General features: G+C 32.5%; 2 protein-coding genes across 8 annotated transcripts; both read right to left on the reverse strand.

Moving 5' to 3' along the window:
• Positions 1–869: 869 nt before the first annotated feature.
• LOC120252600 (DCN1-like protein 4) lies at positions 870–7,435 on the reverse strand. Of its 7 annotated transcripts, none has more exons than XM_039260787.1 (10): positions 7,245–7,435; positions 4,315–4,399; positions 2,531–2,605; positions 2,388–2,424; positions 2,170–2,253; positions 1,991–2,051; positions 1,781–1,884; positions 1,648–1,713; positions 1,413–1,547; positions 870–1,320 (listed from the first exon to the last, which is right to left on the reverse strand). In XM_039260787.1, the coding sequence occupies exons 1-9, from the start codon at positions 7,324–7,326 to the stop codon at positions 1,455–1,457; spliced, it is 687 nt and encodes a 228-aa protein (XP_039116721.1). In that variant the 5' UTR covers positions 7,327–7,435; the 3' UTR covers positions 870–1,320; positions 1,413–1,454. The 7 variants fall into 7 exon arrangements, with proteins under 7 accessions (XP_039116721.1, XP_039116719.1, XP_039116723.1 ...); XM_039260785.1 differs by having other exon boundaries at positions 1,781–1,887; positions 7,245–7,432; XM_039260789.1 differs by lacking the exon at positions 7,245–7,435 and adding an exon at positions 2,967–3,082 and having other exon boundaries at positions 1,781–1,887; positions 4,315–6,861.
• A 9,985-nt stretch (positions 7,436–17,420) lies between these two features.
• On the reverse strand, positions 17,421–18,325 carry LOC120256013 (ethylene-responsive transcription factor ERF003). Its single transcript, XM_039263790.1, has 2 exons — positions 18,158–18,325; positions 17,421–18,053 (listed from the first exon to the last, which is right to left on the reverse strand). The coding sequence occupies exons 1-2, from the start codon at positions 18,238–18,240 to the stop codon at positions 17,621–17,623; spliced, it is 516 nt and encodes a 171-aa protein (XP_039119724.1). The 5' UTR covers positions 18,241–18,325; the 3' UTR covers positions 17,421–17,620.
• Positions 18,326–18,716: the final 391 nt, after the last annotated feature.

The following is an 18,716-nucleotide window of genomic DNA, read 5'->3' on the forward strand; positions in this document are numbered from 1 at the left end:
GGGTGCTTCCATGGTGGACCAATTTAATATTTTAATTTTAAAAAAAATATTGTTATAATTCATGGTTCTTTGTAATATTTTATTTATAAATTGTTTCAGCCTTTAATTTAGTTGAGATGTGAGACACAAACCAACTGTGAACTTTTATTAAGAAAAAAGAAAGATTGGTGGTTTATCAGAGCAAACTTTATTTAAGATAAAGCCCAAACACTTTTGATAATGTTTGATATTTCTATTTTAATTATAACTAAAAAGTGATGAGTATACTTTAAGAAAATGTATATAATACATCACTTTAATACTAGTTATAAATTTCTAAAAAATGTATTACCGATTAATTTCCAATGTTCAATTTACGTTAAGACATTAAAATTTGAAATACAATAAACTAACCTCAATTTACGCCCTGATTCAAAGTAAATCAAATCACCAAGCAAAGGTAAATTTTTTTGACAGAATATCAAACTATGGTTATTTTTTATTTTGAGATCCAAACTTCAATTTTCATCAAAATAATTATCCAATCAGAGGATTATCCGACAAATTCTGGCCTATTTTTGATGATGTAATGTCAAAAATTCTCTATAACAACTGAGATAAAATCACCAGTAAAAACAGATAGTGTCATATAATATGATAACAGAGAATTTCAAACATATACATAATAAAAAATAGACTAAAATCTCTTATGTGAACATTCGGTGAAACAAAATTGAAATTGAATAATTATTTTGATTCAAATTAAAGTTTGCACTTCAAAATAAAAACCAACTATAGTATGATGCCCTGTTAAAAAATTTACCCACTAAGCAAACACTGTTGGTGCTTGACTGCTTGTGCATAAAAGCCAGAATGAAACAGCTCTCAAATATATAAACTATGTAAAAGATCTCATTGAGAACAAAATACAAAAATAACTAAGAACAATGTTCAAGCACTTTACAGAACACACAAGTTTCAGAGAGTTGTGCCATATTACATGTGACAAATTGTTCAATAACCAATGACTTCCTTGCAGTTAAAAAAACAAAGATAAAAAAAAACAGACAATTTTTATTCCATACTCAAAACTGAAATAATCTGCATGAGAGGTCAATATTGCATGGATGCTTAAACAGGTGAAGAGATTATACCAGGCAACCATGCTTGTCGAAGTCTTGTTATGTAAAATCCTAACATGATCGAGTTCGAAGCACCTAAACCAAGAAACACAACTCTCAACCCTTTTTTTTTTAAATAGCATGGGGTTTAAAAAAAAAAGGGATAAAAAACTATTTGAACATAAAGCTTTTGCAATCTCGGCAAGATCAAGGTGAAGTCCTGCACGCAGGTGAAATCGGGTTTAGAGATATAGGGACATAAAAGAAAGTACGACCGCGTAAGAACATAGTCAAGGGAGATGAACTGGATACCCTGATAGATCGGAGAAACTAGACCCTTAGAAAATGGCGAAACTAGAGTTTTTCTCGCATCCATTCGACAAAATTGTCCAAAATCAAAGGCCAAGCAAGTTCGGCATCATAATTGTCCAACGACGGGAAGTTTATCTGTGGAAGGTAAAAAGACAGATAGTAAGCACCGATCTTGATAAATATACCATGAATGAACTTTTGTTAGAATATACGAACACATGTGAATAAAAATCACCTCATTGCAAAATCTAAGGAAGCTCGTCCATTGGTCCAAGTTGATAACCTTGTAATCATTTTGGCTCTGCCACAACTCGGTAGGTTTGGTAAAACACATAGATAATAAAAGCATAACCTAAGGGCATTCCTACCTTGAGATACTCAATAAATTTGCCAACTTGAAGAGGAAACCGAAAGCCCAAAACAACAGTGAGCAGTTCACAGGCACTCTCGATATCAATGTTCTTCTGCTTTTCTTCTTATGAAGATGTAAATAAATCAAAATGCAAAGGTCAGATGCATAAAAATAGTCAACAGAGACTGATGCATCCAGAACAGGATACGGTTACTGTATAATGTACCTGCCAGGGAATAACAGAACGCATATACATAGAAATCCAAGAAGTTTGTTGGCCTCATGACCTATAAGGTTGGATAATAATATCAGCACTTGTAGATACTTCATGGCAGCAAAAAGGGGGTTTATTTTCAAAAATCAATTGGGAATTGATTATGTTTAAGGAAATAAGCATCCACCAACCTCCTTCTCCAACTCCTGCAGTCTCTTCCTTATCTTGAGGATAGTATCAGCATGAAGTGCTGACAAGCCCCTTCGCCATTCATCCTATTGCAAAGAAGAAGAGCATAAGTGACAACATGGGATTTTGACATTTTCAAATTAACAAGTAACTGAAGGGAAACGAATGTTAATGCTGAAATCTAAATATCCAATGTGAGCTTCGACAATGATGAACATACCAGTGTGAAATATCCTTGTTTTTCAGCTTGCATTTTCCTGAAAAAAATAGTTAACAGAAAGAAAGTCAGGCAAAGTGAGCAAAACAGCAAAAACTTGTTGGAAATAATCACTGTAGAAAAGAAGAAGGCTTATTAAAAATTACCAAGCAAGCATAAGTATCCTGACATCAGTATGATCGATTCCTACATCTAAGCAGAAAGACTCGATCCCCTCCGGACTGTTGAACAGGAAATGCAACGTGAGCAAACCATCCGGCGGCAAATTATAAAGATAACATACATCAAAAGAAAGAGAATCAGATAGGGAACTCTGACACATCCCAATATAGAAATCTACAAATGATCAGACTCAATCAACTCACACAGCAATAATGTAAAAGCCCATGAGGAATATCCTAAACAACCACTTCTTTTACTAATTACACATCGGATGTAATGACTGATAAAAAAAATATAATAAATTGTAATCGGAAAAGATAGGCTGAAATTGATACAAAGAAGAAAATAGAAAGAGGTGGTGCAAGCACAACAATAGAACTAACGCAAAATTGAAATTTAGCATGAACCAGAATCTCGTGCCTGAAAACCCACAGGCAAAAGAACCAGTGGCATTGAGAATATAGAATCAAAACTTTCTTTTGCGGTCGCCAGCCTCCTTTTCCCATCCCATAAAATATCTCAAACTGCTAGGCACCCTGGAGTTAATGGTTTAGATTAGAAAAAATATTTAAATTCCCATGAAAGTCTTTCAATCATATCGTTCGGTTGTATCCTACAACTTCAGACAATATGACAACTCCCATCTAGGGCACAAAATAATTAACTACACCTGAAAATAATCAAATAAAATTAACTAAATAGGCTAGTTTGCATAGAGTAGAGAGTTGACAACAAGTTATCCAAGCATCCAAACAACTAAAGTTGTAAATTCAACATTATTGTGGCAAATTAGCCCAAACCCACCTCATTTCCACGTTTTAACAGATATGAGCACCAAGTGGTTGATAAGCAAGTAAAAAAGACATTAATGACAAAGCCTCATATATACAATGATGCTCTCTACCTATTATGACCTACAAACTCTCCAAAGGAATGATAGAAATTTACACACCAATATCAAGCTAACAACATAACTAATTCCATCAAAATTCAAACAACATGGCAGGAAATTGAAATTGTGATACGCCAAGGTTGACTATGAGGTTCTTTCCCTTCAGCACTCATTGAAGAAATAACATCTTACTTTTCCAGTACAAATATTCCATGAATAGAGAACCAACAAGCCACTAGATTCATCATCACTGGGTCCATTCCTGCTTTGGATGAATCATCAATTAGTGATTCTTCCTGCTCTTCTTGACAGTATAGAAGTTCAGCATTGGTGAGCAATCTTTTTTGATATAAGGATCAACGCCTTCACATTCAAAGCCAGAAAGCGAACAAAAAGGCCCCTTTTTAACTAATGTTAGAGTAATATGCCATCAAGCCTGCTTAGGCAAGGTTTCTTACAAGAAAGAGAAGCAACACCCGTTGTAAAATGCTTATTTTCTAAAGGGAGCTCGGAAGGAACTGTTGTGCTTTCTATGGTCTCTCCATCTGGCAAGTCTCATATCTAAAAGCTCTATTTGATAAACATATTCAAATAGTATGACCACTGTCTAATGAAATTCTCTTCGCAAATACTGCTGAGGAAATATTTATCATGAGATGTATTTCACTAACAAAAGAAAAGAGCAAGACATATATGTTAAAATTCCAAAAGAGCTTTAGCACTGGATATATGCTAATGTCAACAAAAACATACTGTTTCCCAAATTATTTCAAATCATAACAGCATCTATTAAACACATTCTGTCATTTGCAAATACAACTTCTCAATAGATAGTTTGTAAAAGGAAGAAAAACAAAGTGTGCACAAAACACTTACCCAACCATGCCAAGTGACTTATCCATATATGCATGAAATAGCTGATCAATGCGCTCCATTTCCTTTGAAACAGCTTTACTTGTGGCTGAACAGGAAAAGGTGAAATAATGCTCAACAGCCAAATGACAAGAAGACTCCAACAATAATATTATCAAGATTATATACTATAAATTACAGAAGCTGTATTAAGATCTATACCGATAGGTAATAGCCGGGATAAGACATAAAATGTATACAGCACATTATATATTTCACATACCAACAAAAAAACAAAAAAGACAATGTCATCATCAGTCATTTTGACAGATAATGAGTGTCAACAGAGATTCTCTCACAAGCTACATTTTTTACATTAACTTTCTCCAATTGATTCACTGGAGTTCAGCAATTTATATCTAATGGTACAACAATTAGTAACCTCGAGTAACACAACTTGTCGAATCTAACATTAATAGCAGTACAATAATCATATGATTATATATATCAGATGCAAACAACAACTCCATGGCCAAAAGATAATAACCAAAAACAACTGCAGCACAAGTTAACAGCATAACCTGATCCCCAAGAAGAAATGAAAAGACAAATAACATCAAGATCCCAAATAGACTCATTCCTTCACAAAAACAATTAAGCATATTTTAGTCGAAGATATTTACAAATATAGTTAAACTCAATGTAATCACCTTTCGCCTACAGAACTTGAATGAAAATATTAGATAAGTGTTTCCACCAGCCACACTATGTAAACTGACTAACGAATAGAATTATTTAAAATCGGAGATAATAAGCGCAATCAAATGTTACATAAACTAATCATACATTCAACTTAAGTTAACAGCCAAAGATAGTTTGAAAAAGCCAACTAATTAGTATATCAAATGGCACTCAACAGCAGTATTAAACATAGTTTCAAAGGTGAGATTCTGCACAGATATGAGACATAAGTCAAAATTATTCTGCTTAGTTTGAATAAGATGAGGTGAGATGCATTGTTCCAAAAAGCCATATTTTAATACTATAGAAGTTTATGTTAATATTCTTCAAAGAAGCAACTTTATGGAGAAAAACAAATATATTGCAGATTTAGAAATAAAAAGAGAGTAGATAAAAAAAATAGATCGAAAAATTAGCTTATGAACCACAGTTGACCTCCGCAAAATTTGTAAATGGATTGAGATTCATTTAACTCCAAACATGACACGCCCAAAAGGGAAATTAGCTTATGTGTATCTACCGCCAGTCAAATTGGAAGATAAATAGTCGCCCTGCACGAAGAGCATTAACAAAATGTTGGCTTACATTAAACACTTCGATGATGTCTTTGGTGTAAACTTTTAAAGTTTTCATTGCAATGATTCCCAAAAATGGTCCCATATTTTAACATCTTTTTGTGACACTATGGTTCCCTTTCTTTTATTAGCAGACAGGAACCTCTATTTTGCTTCATAGCATTTGTTATAAAAATACTGTATGAAGGTCATCATGATATACAGTAACTTTAACCTTTATGTCATTTTTCTGAGCATGATAGACTTGATTCTCAAGAATAAAGAACTTGCATGGAATCTCCATTTTAAACACCCACCACAAAATGATTGACAACTAAAGTTAAGATACAAAAATCAAGAACTCAAACAAAAAAGTGTGCTCAAGAGAAGAGAGAGTTGAAGAGAATAATAAATCAATTCCTTTTTCCTTTATCCACAGGAAGCATCACAATCTGTTGCCTATGGCTGACAATAAAAGCTCTAGCATACTTTCCAGTACCAACAATAGAAACTGTCAAGTTAAGAAGGAAAAAATGAAAATCAACTCGGAGGCTATAGATGAAGGTTCTAGACAAGATTATCATTCTAAGTTTCTAACTATATCATGATATTCATAAGTCAAGTACGAACAAAATGAGAAATAAATCAACAGGAGATGCGCAGCGTAAGTTTACTAACAATTATGAATATCCTCTGTTCAACTAACTTCTCTAAATAGCTAAACACAGCTGGAAAATCTTTGAAAACTGATAAGAATAAAATAATCTTCTATTTAGACAATTTAATTGTTCAGCCCTTGTAAGAGTGTAGTGCTGAAGAACTCCACAGAGAAGAGGGTAAAACAATGCCCAGAGAAGACCATCAATGGTGTGTGCGACTGTATCAACATGTCAAGAAACCCAAATCTCACATGTTAAGCAATACTTAAGAAATCCTTTTCCTAAGTCATAACCATTACCTTCACTTGAAAATCTACAGAAAGAAGTATTGCCAAAATCACTCAAAGAATGTGTGCATAAAATAAGTAAAATAAGCCACAGAATGAAGAAAAACCACCACCAAGAGTCCGCATTCCACTATATGCATTAGATCTCACCATGCTATCAAAGCATCACAGCACTCAAGGTCTTCACAAAGAATGCTCAATTCAGGAGGTGATCTGTTATAGGGGCTAAGTAATCAAACATAGGTCGGAAAACCTCCTCGTTCTATTGTACTAAAAGTTTCCCACTTTTTCTTTATTTCTTCCTTTTTGACAAATTAATAAAGCTTCCAACTTTACAAAAAGGACTGAAAATCTCTCTCATATATGAAATTGAAAACTCAAGAATTTCACAGACCACTAGTTCAAAGGGTCCACAAGCCCCCATTTTCAAATTCTACATCATCACCACCAAGATTCCCAAAACAATTCCCATCAAAACAGTGCAATGTGCAAATGCATACCCAGATCATCAACATTCCATTCTTATCAATCCTAAAGCTCATAGAAACCCTACCAATCCAAGGACAAATCAAATCCATCCAGAAAAGACCCATCAGCCATCAAGATCTCCCATGGTTCCACAAACAGAGAAATCAACAACAAAAGGACACAAAAGAACACGAATCCACAGAAGAACAAAGACAACGCAGAGATTGAGAAAGATTCAGGCTCACCGCAGCGGAACAGATCTGAGACACCGGAGGAGGAGGTAACGGGGATGGCAGCGGAGCCGGACTTCCTGGAAGAGCGTCTCATCGTTGAAGAACGAAGACAGGAACAGTGCGGAGGTGGTGGAAGGTGGAGCTGGAGGAGTGCTCCCTCTCGGAACCCTATTTATAGTTTCAGAGAAAAACGAGAGCTTTCCACGCTTCGATGCTTCTCTTCAACAATGGCTTCCTTCCTTGCCCTATGGGCCGGGCTTTTTTATTTTTTATTTTTATTTTTATTTTTTATTTTTATTTTTTTATATATTAATACAAAAATTATTTAAAAAATTATAAAAATTTAAAGATTAGATAATAAATACATCAACTAATTTTTTTAAATATAAACATGGGCAGTACACTCTTCGACAATCCCTAACATAGGGGGCTTGTGCCTATTAGTAAAAAAAACCTAATTTTTTATATTAAATAATAATAATAAATTTTTCTTTAAAAGATTCATTAAAATGCATTAGCAAATAGGACTAATTTCAATAACTAAAAATTATTAAAAAAAATTTTGTTTGACGAAATGTGAACAAAATAAACATAAAAGGTGTGCGTAGATGCAGAGTTAATCTTTTGACACATGTGTTCTTCATCCTGAAGTCGTTGGTTATAAAAGAATCAAGTTAGCCGTTAGCATTTTTTTTAAAATAAAATTTTAAATAGCTTAAAAAAATCATTAATTTAAAATAATTTTTTTTAAAAAAAAATCCTTGCAAAGGTTGGTGGTTTTTTAACATACATGAATGTATATTGATATTGTTATTCTTCGTATAGTTCTAAAAATAAATTTAATTTAAAAGTTAGACAATATATGTTGTGATTCTATTTTTTTTTTTTTCTAATAAAAATATTTTATAATTAAAAAAATGGAATTGGCATTTTAAAATATAGCAAAAAAAACATAAATATACATGTATTTATTTATTTATTTTGCTTTCGTACTACCTTTTTATCAAGTATTCATGAGCTAAGCTCAGTTATGTGTTTGCAGTGGTATACTTCGCTTCCTCAGTTGTGCCTTTTCTCTTGTTTTTTCGTTGTTTTTTTGTAAGGTGAAGCTTCACCCCTAATGGTTGCTTTTAGCTCTTGTTTGGTTTGCTATGTTTTTATTTTATTTTCTGTTTTTTTTTCTTGTTTGGTTTTGCTAATGTGTTTTTAATAAATCAATGATTTATCTATTTTATTTTAAAAAAAAACTTAAGCTCAGTTTTTTTTAATTACTTTTCAAACCTTCAAATTGAGTCTTGACTAAGTTTTACTCAATAGCTATATATATATATAATATTATTTATTGTTTGCTAATAATAATAATATATAAGATAATATTAATCTATATTAGTTATTATATAAGATATAATTTACCATCTATATAGTTTATTGTATGGAACAAAATTTATATTGTAAATTCGCTTAATTTTAAGGTAAGTTTTGTTAAATTCAAGCTCATGGAAATAAATCAATTTGATTTTAGTTTTGGTTATTAAAATCAATCAGAGTTATATAATTTTGAGCTAGTTATATATAAAATTCTAAAATTTATTAAAAGTATATATCTACGCACACAAATAAAAGCCTTAAAATACTATTGCTTTTGCTTTTTAGGTGGTCTAAAGATGCTCTCGTAATCTTTAGGTTGATGATTTTGGAGTTGAGAGAATATTTGATGGTCACGTAAACTTAGGAAATGATTTTATAATAGTATGTTTTTCACACCTATTTGCATGTTTGATTCCATTGATTGTTTAACGTCAATATGACGCTCATATGCTTCAAAAATATAAATTAAAATAAAAAAACTTGGTTGATGGGAAAGTAAGTTTATTTATACTTACTAGAAGTAGGCACGTGTATGGCATGTGCCTTAAAATTTTAAACATCTATTTTATAAATAATTTAATTATTAGAATTTTTTTTTTTGCATCATCATCCCAATTCTAAAGTTGAGGGTTCATATTCTACTTGTGTTTTGTCCATATTTTTAATAAAAAAATATTTTTAAAATTATAAGAATATATTAAATTTTAATAAGCATTAATTCCAAAAAAAAATTCAAATGAATAATAATGTTAGACATTGTTTCCTTTTAAAACAATGAAAATCATGGTGCACTAGTTTCAAGGCTATTTTGATTAATTATTCGGGAATATGATTGACCAAAAAATTGATGTGTATCTTATTTTAAGTAGTACAAGTATATAAATACTTCTAATCAGGTGATATTTTTGGTGAGTTAGGTTTAGTTCCTGATGTAAATGTATCATTGTTTCAAGTGTCATTAGAGTGAAAATATAGTTTTTTTTTAAGGAAAGAGCTCACAGAGCTATTTTATTAATATTAAAAAACAGAATACAAGAGTTTAGGATACAGACAAAACACAAAACAAAAGAAAAATAAACAAAAAAACATAACACAAAGAAACAGATACAACTATAGAATAATTAACATAAAAAACCATTGCCTCTAAAGTTCTTCATCAACCATTTGGGAAGCTCCTTACCATGGTGAAACAGTGAAAGTTCATGATGATTAAGTCCATGAGTTGCTAGAGATAATGTGGCCTGATTCCAGCTCAAAGGGATAATATGCAGCTTAGAATTGCCCATCTCTGCCATGAGCTCTTTGATGGTTTCTATCTGCAGATTTGGTCTCCAGGCTTCCAAACAAATTCCTTGCTGCACAGCCTTGACTAGATCTACACATGGAGATAGAATAGTTTTGATGTTCATTCCCCAATTGATCCTATCTTGTAAAGCAAAATAGAGAGATTTGGTTGCTGCATCAACAATAGAGTTCGCAGGACATCTACAGCAGCCATAACAAAACAGATTAGATTTAAAATCAGATACTATAAATCCTAGCCCGCGGTAGAAAGGTCTGCATTAAAGACAACAGCAATGAGCATAATTGGGCTATCAGCAAATGTAAAATTGTTCAGTATAAAGTTTTTCCCCATATGAGGAGGAGGGCAAAGAAATAATCACTGACATACCCAATGGCCCTGTTTGAAACCTTACGACAGTCCAGTTATTTATTTTTGAAAATTTTATTGCATCTAGCTTTCCAAATAAACCACACAGTTGATGCTATCACAGATTGGATAAAACAAACATTACCAGTCGACTCTTGGTTCAACCAAATCTCCAAAGAAACCCCATCAAAAAGGTTAATAGGATTTCCAACATAAGAGCATATTAAATTCCAAATCTCTTGAGACTTATAAAAGTGAAGAATAAATGCTCCGCAGTCTCAACATTCAAATTGCAATATGTACACAATGTTTGGGGCCCCAAGTTCATGCGATAAAGATACTCATTTGTTTTAATAACATTATGAAACAGTAACCACATGAAACGTTTAACACGAGGGGCAACTTTGAGATGCCATAAATTACTCCAGCCATCCCAATATTTCTCATTAACCTTATTATGATTAAGAAAGAGTATATCATTGAGGATAATTTAATCCCCTTAGCTTTGGGGAACCAGACCCAATGATTGCCCTGATCAAGGTTAATTTTACTTTGGCAAAGAATATTATCGGTAAGAAACATGCCAAAGATAAGTTTCAGATGAGTAATGTTCCAATGAAATGTCTGCAAGTAACTCAGAGATTTGAAAATTATCATAATCAACATCCATGTTTAAGTATGTAGATTTAAAAGCAATTGGAATCTCAAAATACCATGGATTATTAAGAAAATAAGTCATACCAGGATTAAAGGAGTTCATCCAGAGGAAAGGTCTGATAATCATAGCATTACGGCACATTCCTCTTTAAAACCAGGAGCATTTCGTAGGGATATTACCTTTCCAAATATCAAACTCACCATAAGTTCTCCATGATAGAAACCCACCTAACATTGTTTTTGTTAAGCATGCTAAACACATTTTTTGCCATAAGAGATATTTTTGATATACTAAGGTTCCGAATTAACAAACCCCCCTTAGATCGATTAAGTATTATTTCATTCCAACTAACTGAGTTGATGCCCTTTCTATTGCTATCCTTTGACTAAAGGAGAGCCATGGCAGCTTTGGTTATCCGATCAAGAACAAAAGTGGGGACAAGATAAACCGAGAGATAGTACAAAGGGGCAGTCATAATAGAGGAGTTAATAAGAATTGTTTTCCCTGCTGGAGAAATTCTAGATTTCTTCCAAAAGGAAATTGACTTCTCAATTTTTTCAATCATAGAGGAGAAACAAAAGAGTGCCAATCTCTTAGGAGAAATCAGAATTCCCAAGTGACAGTTTTCTTCTCAACACTTTTTTACATGGTATCGAAGTAGGTTGATTGGTCTTCAACATTGTTATAAACCTTCTCTTGTTGGAAGAATGATAGAGAATAATGAGTGGAGCAAGGCCACTAACCCCGCAACCAAATCTATGGATTCTTCATCGTTGTTTTTCCTTCATCAGTTGGCCAATCTCGATATTGTAATTATCTTGTGTTTATTGGTAGAACAAAGCTGTGACAAGTGGGAGAAGGTCATGCGAATGCATTGAGGGTGAAGAACAAACTCGGTTTCATGGATGGATGCCTGCCATGACCGAGGAAAGCTTACAAGAGGCCAATCTTTGGGAGGCTTGTAATGGCATATTGATTTCGTGGATCTTCAAGTCCATTGATAAGGCATAACAACCAAGCATCACTTACATGGAGGTGCCGAAGTATATCTGGGATGATCTGAAGGAATGATTTGGTATAAGTAATACACCAAGAAGTTAATAGCTCAAAACTGAGATTGGTTCATTGAAACCGAAAGGTATGATGGTAACATTATCCTATACCAAACTGAAGGGTATGTGGGATAAGCTCCAAAGTTGTTCGAAAGTCCCGTCATGTACTTGTGGAAACACACAAGCCTTCTTAAAGGAAAGTGAAGAAGAGAAGATCTACTAGTTTCTTATGAGATTGAAAGATTCTGTCTTTAGAACAATTTGATCATAAATACACGAGATGGAACCACTTTCATATTTGAATCAAATATATGCAATTGTTGTTAAAGAAGAAAAAGCACTGATAAGTGTCAAGGGGAAAAGTTAAGAAGGTGGATGTGGCTTTTGTGGTTCATAATCAAAAGGTAAAGAACGAGCAAAGATCAATGCAAGAGTGAGAATCATTGGCCTCCACTACACTCGGCCCAGTTAAATTTGTGGGTATAACAAGATTATCGGCTTCCCTTCATGGTGGGTTAATCGCCAACAAATCCAAGGTCACATGTGAGGTTGTGGAGTAAGTGCGATGTAGTTTTTGGCTGTGGCTTGAGTAGCACATACCTAGGTGGCGGAGGAAGGATGAGGCAAGACTGCACTCGGCCGGTCATAATCATTACCGAGCACTTTCAATGGCTTCAGATTTTGCTCAAGCCATCTAAAGGTAGTAGTGATTGACTCTCTAGTAAGAAAATTCATTATACTTGGATTTTAGATAATGGTACATCTAACCACTTGACAATTTCACTAGAAATCAAGTTGAATGTGGGTGATTATACACCAGTGCTGGCCGGGTTACCAAAAGTGGAAGATGGTCTTGGGAAAAAGTTCTATTTTTCAAAATGTCTTTAATGTGCCTTAGTTGACTTGCAGTCTAATTTTTGTTTGTCAAATAATTCATGATTTTGATTATTGTGTGACATTTAAGATAATTTGTGTTTGATTCACAACCTAACTTCAAGAGCTAGAATGGAGCTGGTGAGCTTCATGGAGGAGGTCTATTATCTCAAATATGTAATGCCACATGCAGCATTGAAGGTATCTTTGAAGGAGCTTTATGAGCTTTGGCATTGGCGATTAGGGCATCCCTTTAGGAAGCATGTTAAATTTCTAGTTAGTGTTGATGTCTCTTCTAAATAAATTTGTGATATTTGTTATCGTGCAAAACAGACGCAATTGAGTTTTAATAATAGTGATAATGTTGCCATAATGTTGCCATGAATGCCTTCAATCTTGTTCATTGTGATATTTGGGATCCATTTTCTAACTATTGTAGATGACTACATCCTGGCTGTATGGGTCTATTTGATGAGTGAAAATAGTGAGGTAAGTCAACTAATTATTGCTTTTTGCATGATGGCTAAACGCCAATATGAGAAATATATTAAAAAGTGTGTGCGGAGTGATAATGGACAAGAATTCAAGTTGAAATAGATAATGGGGTTTTATAGAAGGAACGAATGGTTTATTAGACCAATCGTAGCAACACATCGCAACAAAATGGAATAATTGAATGAAAACATAGACTGATAGACATATTCTTGATGTGGAGAGGGCTCTCTTCATTTGCAAACTGGCTGACCCAATGAGTTTTGGGGCGAGTGTATGTTGATAACATTGCATCTTATTAATAAAATGCCTACCTCAAGATTTGGTGGAAATTCATTGCACGAGATGTTATATGGAAAGAAGTCAACTTATAATTACAAGCGAGTTTTTAAATGTTTGTGTTATATCCGAAACAATCCTTGTGAGAAAAATAAATTTGGCCCAAGAGAAAGGATGTGTATTTTCCTTAGCTATCCTTATGGGAAAAAAAGATGGCGTGTTCATGATCTAGAAACAAAGGAGATATTTGTCTCAAGAGATTTAATATTAGAAGAGTCGATTTTTCCTTTCCCACAAGTTGTACGAGTACAAAGTTGGCCTACCAGCCAGAAAAGACTGATCTTTGATAATGATATTTTGGTGTTTGGAGGAATCGCATCACGAATGACAGAGTCTTGGTTGGAGAGGCTGCGGTAATGACAATAGGCACAAGTAGAGGGGAAGTGATGGTGAGGTTGTTATGAGGTAGATTAAACTACAAAGCATTAGGCGTCCAAGATGGGCTACGAGGACCCTAGGATGGTTGGGGGATTGCATACTTTACCTAGTTTACACGACAGCGATGGTTGGGATGCCCACTGCTAATCCGTATGGGAAGTTAGCGAGCTTGCTAGGTTCGATATTTGAAGCGTTGGTTGGGTCAGGGCATCTTTCTTACAAACTGATAGTTATTTACAACTGTAAGCCTATTGTGACTTAAATTGGGCCATTTGGCCACTCATATGACGATCGATTATCGAGTATTTTATTATACTTGGAGCTAGAGATCTCTAAAATAGATTAACTCAATTTATTTGATGATTAACCTCTAATCCCATATGAGTGTTAATCAGAATCCTTTCTTAATTAGCTATTCATATAATTGCCCACACTAAATTTAGATCTCTAAACAGGAGCTTAAACTTAATGCTGGAGGCGTTTGCACTCACGTTTTTAAAGTAAACAAATGCAGAATTAAATAAAGAATAACAAATAATATATAATAAAAAATTGTGTGAAATTGGTCTGACAGTGTCAAACCCTCAACAAGAGGGAACATCACAAATTGGTACCAGAAAAAGAGTCCCTAAATTAAACAAATGACCTAAAATGTAGGACTTGTGTGCAAGAGAACAGTGAATGCAGGCATTTGTCTCCTCCCTGGTGTTTTTGCAGCCCTGTCACAGGCCAAAGGCTTCTCTTCATCATCATCAAAAGCCCTCCTATGTTTTCATCGCCCATTTTTTATTCCCAAAAAAAAAAAAAAAATTGATTACCTTATTTAATTAGTTCATGGTTAGCTCTTTTGGCTCCTTTTGGACCATATTCCTAGATTTTTGCAATTAACATTATTTTTTTCAAATAAAAGACTTATATATTTCTTTTTATAAATATTTTATAATTTATGTGTTGATTTATAAATAGATTTAGATTTAAATCATGCTCTATAATCTATCATCAAAATATGTTAACTCATAAAAAAGATTATATATAAACCAAATCCTTGACCTATCATTCCTACAAATACTCTGCCATTAGATTGGAAGTACAAGGGTTAAGATTAGTGTATTTTTTTCAAGATGAAGATGAGATTAGACATTTGACATTCTATTTATCAAATTGCTTTATGTGAAAATATATATCCTTCCTTCCACATATTATCTATTTTTATAATACTCTATAAATTTTGTTAACAATACCAACTTAACTTGAATTTGATTTCAGCATAAAAAAAAAAATTATAATTCACCAATATTACAGAAGTATTTAATTACTAAAAAATTGTGTTAGTAATTATAGCTATTATATTTGCAATTTTCATAAATCATATCTAAGGGTTTGATATCTATAAAAATCTATAAAAACACAACTACTTTTTACCTCATTTATCTTTAATAATTTTAATTTACGATAACCTATGAAATGTTAGTTTGATTGCAAAATATAATTTAAAAATATTGAGTAATATGATAAAATAAAAGATGATTTGATAATTAAAAAAATACATCATCAATTAATGTGGATTAAAATATTTAAAAGGACCACCTCATAATAAAAGAGTGATAATTTTATCCTCCAAATCAAAGATCAAGGTTATTGAGAGGTTGTGGCTTATATACATTTATCAAATATTTATACATATTATTTACTTAAACATAATTGTTTTATTTTTATTTTAATATTTATAGTCAATTATATTTTATAGTTTTAATAAATCACATTCTTGTTTATGTAAATGCCCTTTTGTTTTATAGGTTTCAACCTTCCTAACTCTGCATGCCTATACTGTACCCTATTATTGTAGCTGCCCCACACTTCAAGAACATCCCATGGTTTTACTTTTCCTTGCCCACAGTTTTGTTGGTGTGAACAAAATATCCATTCTTGGTTTAATTAAAAAAATATATATACTTACCTTAATGCAACCCTCAAATAATATATTAATATAAATATATGAAATAAAGGTACAAGCATAATTTCCATATTTATTAAAATTATTCACATTAAAAAATATTTGAGACAACTCAGGGATATACATATTATATTAAAGAAAAAATTATTTATTTATTTATTTATTAGGGAATAAGTAATTTACTCATTTTTAATCCTATATAATCAAAGAAAGAATCCTATATAAGTAAAATAAAGAGTAGACCTGCTACAAGTGAGATTTATCAAATTGATTAAAAAGGAAAAGTGTAAAATCTTTTTCAAATGTCAAACTAGATCAGTTGTTGTAGGGTAGAGTCAAAAGTTTGAGCCTTTATGAAAGGGTCAAAACCCAATTAAAAGAGCCCTACACTTTCATAATTTTCATTTTATTTATTTATTTAAGTAGTCCTACATATATTTTTTTTTTCTTTAAGGAATCTTTTTTTTTAAGAAGTTCCACATTTTTTTAACTTCTTTTTTTTTAAGGAGTTAGTTTCATATTTTAATTTAATTTAATTTGTTTATTTTTAGGAGTGCTTCAATTTTTTTCTTTATTCTATATTTAAGGAGTCCCACATTAAATTTCTTTCTTTTTTGCTTTTATTTAATAAGTCCCAAGGTTTTTTTTAATTTTTAATTTTTTATTTAAGAAGTCACACTCTTACATTTTATTTTATTTTCCATATTTTTAATTTACAGGAGTGCCATACTTTCATATTTTTCATTTTAAATTTATTTTTTTAAAAAAAATAAATAAATAAATAAATGGAAGAGGTCAGTAAGAAGTTGACACAAAGTGGGGGTGGCTCATCATCAAAAGGTTCAAACTCTGCCAAGATTGGTGCTGTTGTGAGGCATGTGAGTCCACATGCCATGATTCATTCCTTCAAAGATACCAACATACCACCAAGCACCAACCCCCTTCTTTTTTAGACCATCCACTCCTACTATCCATTTCTTGGACTTTTTACTCCTAAAAATTCATCTTAATATATCATATTTCCATTCATTCATTTGTTTATTTATTTATAATCTAAATTACATTAAAATTATAAATACTAACATGCTTATATATAACAAGTTAAAATACCAAGGCGCAATAGCCGAAATAATAGTGTCATTATCTCCAATACAAAAAATTAAAAACTTGACTCCATTTCATGATATGGTTGAGAATGTTCTATGTGTATGAGTGCGGTGATTTGTCGACATTATAAAAAAAAATAATAAAAATTAAAAAATTAAAAAGTCAAAGTGAAGGAACAATCCAAAACTTGAAGCTTTATTCTAATTCAAATCCATCTTTTCCATCACCTTAAAAAAGAAAAGAGAGAAATCTTTCAATCCATCACATAAGAAAACAAACAAAAGTTAAAAGTTTGTTTCTCACAAAACAAGAAAAAGCATCAAATCCTTCAGTAAAGATTTATTTAAAATTTAAACTAGAACAAAAGTCACACAATTTCACAACTATAGATAATCACTAATTTACTATACATCAACTCTTATCCTAACTACTCAACCAAAAAGAAAAAAGAAAAAAATAAATGTAAAAAAGAAGAAATTAACCTCCATGATCATCATCAATGAAAACTTAATTTGGTCACGGAGAAGTATTAGAGCAAAACTCCATAGAAAAACCAGAGTCCAACAACTCTTCAATCATTTGATCAATGTGATGATCTTCCAAACAACTCATGAACTCAATCTCCTTATCATCTTCAATCTCCTTCCTCACCGTGTTATCGATCACCGATACACTCTTTTCGCCGATATTTCTCACCGGAGGCACTGCACTCTTGCCCGGCAATTCCTTTGAACTTGTTTGAGCTATTTGAAGAGACTGCAAGTGACATCTATGAAGCTTAGCAGTGAGAGTTGCAGATAAGAATTTGGTAGGTGATGAAGAAGGAGAATTAGGGTTGTAAGTGAAGTTGGTTCTTGCTTTAGGGCCACACATAAGTCTCGCGGCTTCATCGTAGGCTCTCGCCGCGTCCTCCGCAGTCTCAAAAGTTCCTAACCATATCCTTGTCTTCCTATAAAATATATATCAAGTAAAAATAATACATGATTAGTTTATAAATGCTAGAGATGAGTATAACAAAAGTATGATACAAGATCCTGAATATATAGAGGTTACAAGAGAGGATGGCGGATTTCTGAGACCCAAGAGCCCCAATGCCGTTGTCGAACTCCTCGAAATCTTTGTTGTGGTCTAGCCATTGATGTTTGTATGAAGAAGAAGAAGATGATGATGATGATGATGATGAATGAACTAATTAAGTAACTTCTTGGAATGAAGGGAGAGTTATATATATAGGTGTGATGGAGGTAGTAGATTGGAGTGTGTGTGTTTGCTTGTTATGTTTAGTATCAAGTATCAACTTAAAAATTAGGGCTTGGGACCCAGTTAGGGTTTGGGACCCATTAGGGTTTGGTCGTGTTTGAGTGGTTTCCATAACTTTTATTTTATTTTATTTTATTTTTTCTAGGGTTTCACATGATATAAGAGACTTGAGAGGGCTTGAATTCCAATCAATTTACCAAAGTTCAGATGTCACTTAGCTGGTTATCACAATATAACAAGAAGAAAGAAAATACTTCAAAAAAGTCTATTTTTATACTTCAAAAAATCTTTTTTTATAGGACTTACAGTATATTGCTTGAATTAGTTTAAAGTTTGTGGCTCTTGACTTGAG

This window comes from Dioscorea cayenensis, chromosome 3 (genome assembly GCF_009730915.1).
Source record: "Dioscorea cayenensis subsp. rotundata cultivar TDr96_F1 chromosome 3, TDr96_F1_v2_PseudoChromosome.rev07_lg8_w22 25.fasta, whole genome shotgun sequence".
NCBI classification, from domain to species: Eukaryota; Viridiplantae; Streptophyta; class Magnoliopsida; order Dioscoreales; family Dioscoreaceae; genus Dioscorea; species Dioscorea cayenensis.

Excerpts from the sequence above, each read along its gene's own strand:
- LOC120252600 (XM_039260785.1), bottom strand. The coding sequence starts at position 7,326 with ATGAGACGCTCTTCCAGGAAGTCCGGCTCCGCTGCCATCCCCGTTACC. Across the intron at positions 4,400-7,244 it reads CTCAGATCTGTTCCGCTGCG|CCACAAGTAAAGCTGTTTCA; the intron begins GTGAGCCTGAAT and ends TTTCCTGTTCAG. Across the intron at positions 2,254-2,387 it reads AACAAGGATATTTCACACTG|GATGAATGGCGAAGGGGCTT; the intron begins GTATGTTCATCA and ends TCTTTGCAATAG.
- LOC120256013 (XM_039263790.1), bottom strand. The coding sequence starts at position 18,240 with ATGGCTAGACCACAACAAAGATTTCGAGGAGTTCGACAACGGCATTGG. Across the intron at positions 18,054-18,157 it reads GAAATCCGCCATCCTCTCTT|GAAGACAAGGATATGGTTAG; the intron begins GTAACCTCTATA and ends TATATTTTATAG.